Here is a 7,891-nt window from a genome sequence, read left to right on the forward strand (position 1 = left end):
CAGGTTTTCATAATCAGACACGACCCCAGTGTGGATGAAAGAGGCCTGCAGAAATAATGTGAAATTATCCAAATCTAGTCGAAAAAATAGATCAGACATGTAGATTGTCAAAGTATTTTTTCTGTTAATTAATTTCTAATACTTCTGTAAAATAAAATTATTCTAGCTCTTTTTTTTAATGGTGTCATATATGCCACCCCCCAAAAAACTACAACAAAATAACAACTGGTATGTCCTTTATAGTTTGCGATTTACTGCCCTTTATTTTCCAAACTAATTTTAAATTCACGTGTCAAGACAAATCACAATCACCGTGATATTAACATCCACTCAGACCAGCCGAGGTTGCTCAGCAGCTTCCTGCAACTTTACTCAAAACGATGCATGTCTCCATCCAAATCCCCAAATTTAATTTGCCCCTCACAAACTCCTGCTCGTTATGGAGAAATATATATTCAAAGCAGCCACAAAGGCTGGACCTCCAAGGTAGCTAATAGAATTTCCTGCTGTTTTATAACTCTGTCCCTAAACCAATGTCACCATATGCTCGTGTTGGCACAAGACTCTCCGCAGTGGCTTCCTGGGCGGCTGGCTTCATCCAAATGGGTCAGAATCATCTAATTGTATTAAGAAAAAATTAATAATTCACTAGCATTTGCTTTATTCAGCTTTCGCTTGTGTCAGAATGTGGCACACAAATTCAGCTTGTATATAAAACTGGCTTCATTTATATTTTATTCTACTGTCAGGATAAATTTTGATTCTTTTGCATTTTTTCTCATAACTGCAAATGCATATTTCGTTCTGCCTATATGCGATATCCAATCTTAAAATGCATTAAAACGAATAAAGTGGCGATAATAGCTATATGTGTTAAATTTGACGAGCCTTAAATTAAACAAGGTGTGTTTCCTCCGAGCAGACGTACCTGCTGCTCTCCTCGGCGTCCACCTCGTCTCCGTTTTGACTCTAATCCGTTTTTTCTCTTTACATCATAAACCCCATCAGTAAAATTCACATTTTCGCGTCCAGAGACTCTGAGTAACAGCACGGCGTCACCTTTATTATCCGCTTCTCTCACGCTACTCTGGATTTTGTCCGCGAGGTCATGCTGACACACGGGTGATGTACCAAGAAAAAAAAAGAACATAAATAAACAGCAAGAATAAAAATAGATAAACAAATTAACTCGGACAATTTGTTATTTTCTTTCTTATATTTCTTTTTTGTGTGTTTTTAAAATCTGAAGAATGTGTAGCTCCAGTCTCAGAGATGAAACATTTTAAATATCTCAATTTTTATATAGAAAATATATATGAATCTGGCTCCCATAATGTAAAAAATATGTTTTTAGTTGCATATTAGAAGCAAATTACATATCTGCAGTTATAAAAGAAAAAAAAAATCCATCACCTGTCATGTTGAACAAAGGGTTAACCTGAACAGCTTCTGTTTACTTGTAGGCAAATCTTTTTAATAGACTTCCTAATCAGCTCCGTGGATGTGTTCATCATGGCTATTTTAAGCCAAATTCCCGTGCAACACATCGCCGAATGCGCACATTATTACGCATAACGCTCTGTGCGTAATTACGCACGAAAAATGCCTAAATGAATATCACTGCTGGAGACCATTGTTGGCTCGGTTTCCTCCAAACTTTTCCATAATGCAAAGATGCTGGTGGCAGTATTTTAATGGCCATCGACTCTCCCTTTCTAGCAGAACACACCAGCAGAGGGAAACAGATGCATAAACATTCAGGGCATCTTTCTCCTCGGCAGCAACAGACTCCTCCTCTCCCCCACGTCCAATTAGTTATTATGGTCCGGCCCTTTAAGACGCAGCAGCGGGTCAGCAAGTAGTGTAGTGTTTCTCTAATTGAACTTCGCCCAATCAACAATAACTCGTTAGCAGTCGCTTTCTTTTTCTTGCTGCTTGAGACAGCTTTTTTCCCCTTGCAGGGATTCACCCCCCTCCAGTCTGTTACTTCCTAAAGATCTACATGGAGCTTGGCAGAGGAACTACGACTCTCTGAGGGGAATACGGGTCCGGCTGCCTTTACAACTACGCCCGAAGCATGGTTATTTTTGAGGAAAGCTCTCAGGCGAGCTAAGTTTCGGCTTTGAGTGTCAAAATATAGAGGGAGAACGCCGAGCAACAGAAGAAACACTCGTGGACGCTTAAAAACTGCCATTTGAATGAAATAACCAACTTTGGTGGAAGCGGCGATTCTTCGGGACTGCGATGACCTCCAGTAAAGACATGAAGGCAGGTTCAGTGTTGCAGTCCAGCGGCGAGGAGAGGAGACGCGCTCCCTTGGACCAGCTGCCGCCACCGGCCAACTCCAACAAGCCTTTAACGCCGTTCAGCATTGAGGATATCCTGAACAAACCGTCAGTAAAGAAGTCGGTGGCCAGTATCTGTCCGCCGAGAGTGCTGGAGAAAGTGACGGGCTCTAACTCGGCGAGGAACGGGATCACCACTCCCTCGTCGCCGCTGTGCGCGCTGGAGGAGCTCGCAAGCAAAACGTTTAAGGGTCTGGAAGTCAGCGTTATCCAGGCGGCAGAAGGTAAAAAGATTCTCTCTCTCTCTCTCTCTCTAGCCGATACTCCGGTTGTATCGGCTAGTGATATATTATATTAAAAATAAAACATACATGTTCTATTTTTCCACTAGTTTGATCAACTTTAAAACTGTTTTTTAAGGGGAAGCAAGCGCCATGATCACAGCTGACTCACAGCTGACATTAGAGCTGGGCTTGCTTCGACATTAAATGCGCAAATGTCAGCAGCAAAAAATGCGTAAAAATATAACATGTAAGAAATGTAGCCACATTTACGCATGTAGAGACGCATGCATAGGATCCCTTAAATTGTTATAATTGGCTAATATACTGTCTAAACGTGCTGTCAAAAAGTCAATCAGCCATTATGGCCTACATGCAGCGATATGTTGGGTGAAAATTGACAGACTGACATAAAAGAAAATGACACGCTCATTATGATTCATTGTTTTTGCATTATAGGCCTAACAGACATTACAAATTTGTTGAAATTCTTGTCTGGCTGAAGATATGGTGATAAATTCAACATATGGAACAATTATTTCACTTATTTTTAGTGCTAACTTGTTTTTTTGTGTGATATTTTTGACAGCTAGTTAAAATGATGAGCTCATGCTCATATACTGAGCAAAGCTCTTAAAATCTGTCTCTACTGAAATCAAGTAAAAAGAAATATTTTGCATTAAAGAAAAGGACAAAAACAAGCCTGTGTTCTGCACACAGGCCTGTAAATCAGTGCCTTCTGTTGCTGATGTCATTTTTTGGGAAAGTGAACCTTGCGGTTGTTTTACTCTCCTGCATGTTTTCGTTTTCTACCCCCTCCAAGGTCGTGAGCATGTCAACGCTTTCGGACAGCGGCAGACGTCGAAAAAGAGGAGAAAGTCGCGGACGGCCTTCACGAACCACCAGATCTACGAGCTGGAGAAGAGGTTTTTGTACCAGAAATACCTCTCTCCGGCTGATCGAGACCAGATCGCGCAGCAGCTGGGGCTCTCTAACGCGCAGGTCATCACCTGGTTCCAGAACCGCAGGGCCAAACTCAAGCGGGACCTGGAGGAAATGAAAGCGGACGTGGAGTCGCTAAAGAAAATCAACCCGCAGACCCTGCAGAAGCTCGTCAGCATGGACAGCATTGAGGAGCCCCACGGTGGGGGCCCCGAGGCCAGATCGCCCAGTATCTCCCCGACCTCCCAAGGACACCGCGCCTTCCCACAGTCCCCCTCCTCATCCAGAGACCAAACTACGGATGAATTCTCGGAGGACGACGAGGAAATCGAGGTGGACGATTAACAGTCAGATGGCCTGTGGTTTTCATAAAAAAGAATATCAAAAAAGGGGGCATTTTTCTTCCCAAACTTTTGCACGGATATTAACAAAAAAGGAGAATATATACATAAAAACATTTCAGGATTTTTTTTCTCCTCCTCTTTTTTTCTCCATTTTAATTTATTAATCGGACTTGTAAAGCCTTCCAAGTCTGTCGTTTAAGTTTTACCATTTGAGGAATATTTCGTTTCCTTTCAGACACCTAACTGTTATGGTACAGGGAGACTGAAAATTGTGTAAACATTTTAATTTTTCCACAGAGGGGGATGAAAAGTTGTGCAATTATTATTATTTTTTCATTTTTTCGGATCTGCCAAATATTTAAATCCCCCTTTGAGTTTTTTTTACATGCACATTGCAGCCCGGTGTCGATGTGTCTGTCACTCCATCCCTCTCTAATTAAGTGTATTTTTTTTTTCTTCTGAGCGAAATCTGCAAGCATGCAGGCCTGTTCGCAGCGCAAAGGACGCATCACTATTTAGTATCGACTGCAAACTTTTACACGCTCTGAGTTCTGTATATAGATCGAACATCCTATGCGATAATTTTATTGTAACATTCTATTTAATCAGCATCTATGTAAATAAAGGTTATATGATATTTCAAGAAGCCCCCGGCGCGATTGCATGTGTCATTGTGAAAATAAATAAATAAAATTAAATATATAGGAAAAGAAAAATGTGAGGGATTACAAATTAAAAGGAATAAAAAGTGATTTTAAATGGCATTTAGAAGGTCACAAAACATTAAGGAGAAGGTCATGTGCTGCTAAATCCCTTAAGAAATATTATAAGGACACTATAGGTGTAAAGGTGACCTGTAAATTCAAAAGTGAGCGCGACAGGCTCTGACCTCTATAGGAATTCTTTTTGAGATAAAGGCACTAATTCTTGCTTTCATAAGAATATAACAACATAGGATTTGTCCTGACAGATTAAGCAAATACACAAAACATTCCTCCTGCTTGGTAAAAATCGCCCCTTTTGAATAACTGACCCTCTGCTTTCAGCCCCCAAGTGCCATGACTTCAATTAGCCGCCGTCCACTGCCTTTCTTCCCATTCTCTCTGCGGGCTTTGAATACATCTTGTCACAAGAAGGTCCCGGTCTGGCTGCGGTGTTAAGAAAAGCTCGCACCCGCCCCTGCGCCATATGTTTTCCTCCTACCTTCTATGAATCGTCTTTAACACAACCTAGTAGACATGATTGATTAGGTTAACCCGCCTTCGCCTGACAGAAAAACAGCTTCCAGCGAGCCGTGCGCAATAATGGCACGCATCTGCCACTCTTGACTCGCGGGTTTGTTTGGAAAAGAGAAAAAAAGTCTCCCCATGAATAGCAAATGGGTTAGTGTGAGGAGACTAATGAATAAAGCTCAATGGGAGGCGGTGGAAATGCGGCGTGCTGCTGCTGCTGTTGTTGGTCGACCATTTGCAACAGTTTTAAAGATGGAGTTTGGGGTGCGCAAGTGTGTGTGTGTGTGAGGGAAGGGAGAGGTGGTGTGGTGATTTGGCAATAAAATGCTATTTATGCTAAAAAAAAAAAAAAGGTACGATTATTTTAGTGTTTGCAGAATACAGATTTTTAAATCGGTGGCATGTTACCTTCTCAATCCATTAACACGTGTGTCCAAATGAATATTCATTTGACGCAGAAACAATTATTTGGGAATTATACTCACTAAAGATGCTTAATGTTTGAGGGAAAAAACACATTTCCGGATTCTAGAAGTTGAAAATATTTTTCTAATTTTTTTATGTAAAGTGTGTGATCAACCCGTACTTACAACATTTTTCCAGATATAATATTGTTATAGATTATTCTCAAAACGCAATGGTAACACGTTTAACCAGGGCCTCTCACTGCTACTTATGCTTTTAAGAAAAAAAAGGAAGACTTTGAAACCAAATGGAAACTGGAGGGCTTGTTAGGACAGTTTTTTTTCTTTTTTGGGTGGGCACAGAAACAGAGCAGGCTGGCGCGCACAATAGAAGTAATCGGCTGGAATCGTGGAGGTTGAAAAGTCAAGTAGGCCTTTTATTATGGAGCCACTCTGCACTGGCAGGAGGAACAACACAGAGGATGGAGCTTTAAATAAAAGTCAGTGGACAAACGGGTGAAGGCCTGAACCAATATCCAAAATAAAGATATACATGGAAAGAATATAATTTGGGAACCACTGACTTCATGAGTTATTGCAAATTGTTCCGAGCTCAGTAATGAACCTTTTGTTTATTTATCTCTGTAGAATTCCTGTCTTTTTTCCCTACAGTTTTTATTTTCTGACGTTATTATGAAATTTAAAACTGATATAGTACACTTTAATATAATTTGTTTTAACTTAAAAAAAGTTAGTGTCCAGGCTGCCTTTACATTTGAAGTTGAACAAAATTTTAAAAGAGAAGTTGAGGTAAATTTGTAACGATTTAAGTTGCCATCTCAAATTCAGTTAACTTAAAAATTTAAAGCAGCCATGACACTAACTTTTTAAAGTTAAAATAAATAGTTTATCCAATTAACCATTGTACTATAGGATTGGGTTGACTTTACAATCTATATAGAATATTTCACAATTTCCGCATTAAATAACTGTAACAATAACATACTATTGCACTTTAAGACCTATTGTCTTGTTTTGGATCTTTTGTTTCCCTTAAAATCAATTTCCCTTAAATCTCTGGTGAATTATACACACAAGCAGTCAGTGACTCTCTAAAATCATTTTTCCAGTGTATTATGATCAAACAAATGAATGCCCAGAGGTGCCAAAAGACGAGCTACAATCTAGCCAGTTGGTCAAACAGGAACCTAAAATTCTTCATTTTGGCCTAAAGGTCACAGCTTTAGGTGATTATTGCTTTTTTTGTTTGTTTTTAAGCATAAAGTGCCCTGAAGGCTTTATGACGGTGGCTGGAGCATCGTGTGCGTGCCTGTGTTATGCATGATGCAGGTTTACAGGGAGTTCATTTTGTTCTTCATCTAAAAACATAGCCAAAGGGGCCTCAGAAAAGCCAAAGGTTCAAATTAACTCTGGGATGTTATAAAGGTTATTGGAAAAATAAAAGAATATATTATCTCCAAAGTGCTTTTGGAAAATAAGACTTAAAACGCTGCTTCTGACCTCTGCAGTAAACTGGCATACAGCTCTGCCCTTGATAAACACGTGGTCATCTTTTACATGAAATCAAAACTCCATTTCTCGCCTTTGACCTTTATGACACATAAACACCAAACCCTGATATTTGTCTTTGTACAGTGGAACAGAAATACACGCCGTTATCTCGAATGTTTACAATTCATTAAGCACATCCACTGTGTTATTTCTGGTTGTTTTGTACTTAAGAGCAATGTCTTCAAAGGATATTCAAGATGCCACTGGTGCAACTTAGTAAAGTGTTGCTGAGATGTTCTGGCTGCTGCAGCGCAGGCTACTTAGAGAGAGTACAGACAGAATAAGATACAAGACTTGTATATATTATCAGCCCGTGTCAGGTTATCAGAGTCTTTCCTTTCACTCTGGACAAGATCACACACATCAAAGCTTCAGCTCCTGCAGGGTGTCTGGAGAGCAGCAAGTGTGCCACCTAGTGCTCAAGCTGGGAGGAGTGCGTCTGTGTCTGTGTGTCTGTGTCTGTGCAATCAGTGCAAAACAGTGACAAAGAGAGACGGTGGTCAGCGATATTGTACAATCATAAAGAGGCTGTGGGTCGGGGTGGACTCGAGTTTTTGTTTTAAAGACATCTTAAACAATAGGGTCAAAAATAGCAATCCTCTGTCAAGCCTTTACGGTGCAGACTGCAGTAATCCACCAAAAATGTTCTCTGAAAGCTTCCAGAATGTGTAATAAAATATCACCACAGTTAGTGTGTCACATAAACGTTCAAAAGACGAGGTGGAATGCCAGTTGGCTTAGCCGCTTTTATATTTTCAAGCTGCTAAAAGGGCTCTCACGCCGCTGATTTTACACACAAAGCTGAGTCTACTTATAGGGGAGAACGGGGCT

At 40.3% G+C, this 7,891-nt stretch overlaps 1 protein-coding gene across 1 annotated transcript; it reads left to right on the forward strand.

Annotated features, from left to right (window-relative positions):
- Nucleotides 1-2,109: 2,109 nt before the first annotated feature.
- Nucleotides 2,110-4,496, forward strand: lbx2 (ladybird homeobox 2). Its single transcript, XM_042493772.1, has 2 exons — nt 2,110-2,569; nt 3,390-4,496. The coding sequence occupies exons 1-2, from the start codon at nt 2,245-2,247 to the stop codon at nt 3,851-3,853; spliced, it is 789 nt and encodes a 262-aa protein (XP_042349706.1). The 5' UTR covers nt 2,110-2,244; the 3' UTR covers nt 3,854-4,496.
- The last annotated feature ends 3,395 nt before the right edge of the window (nt 4,497-7,891 follow it).

Source organism: Plectropomus leopardus, chromosome 9 (assembly GCF_008729295.1).
Source record: "Plectropomus leopardus isolate mb chromosome 9, YSFRI_Pleo_2.0, whole genome shotgun sequence".
Classification (NCBI taxonomy): Eukaryota; Metazoa; Chordata; class Actinopteri; order Perciformes; family Serranidae; genus Plectropomus; species Plectropomus leopardus.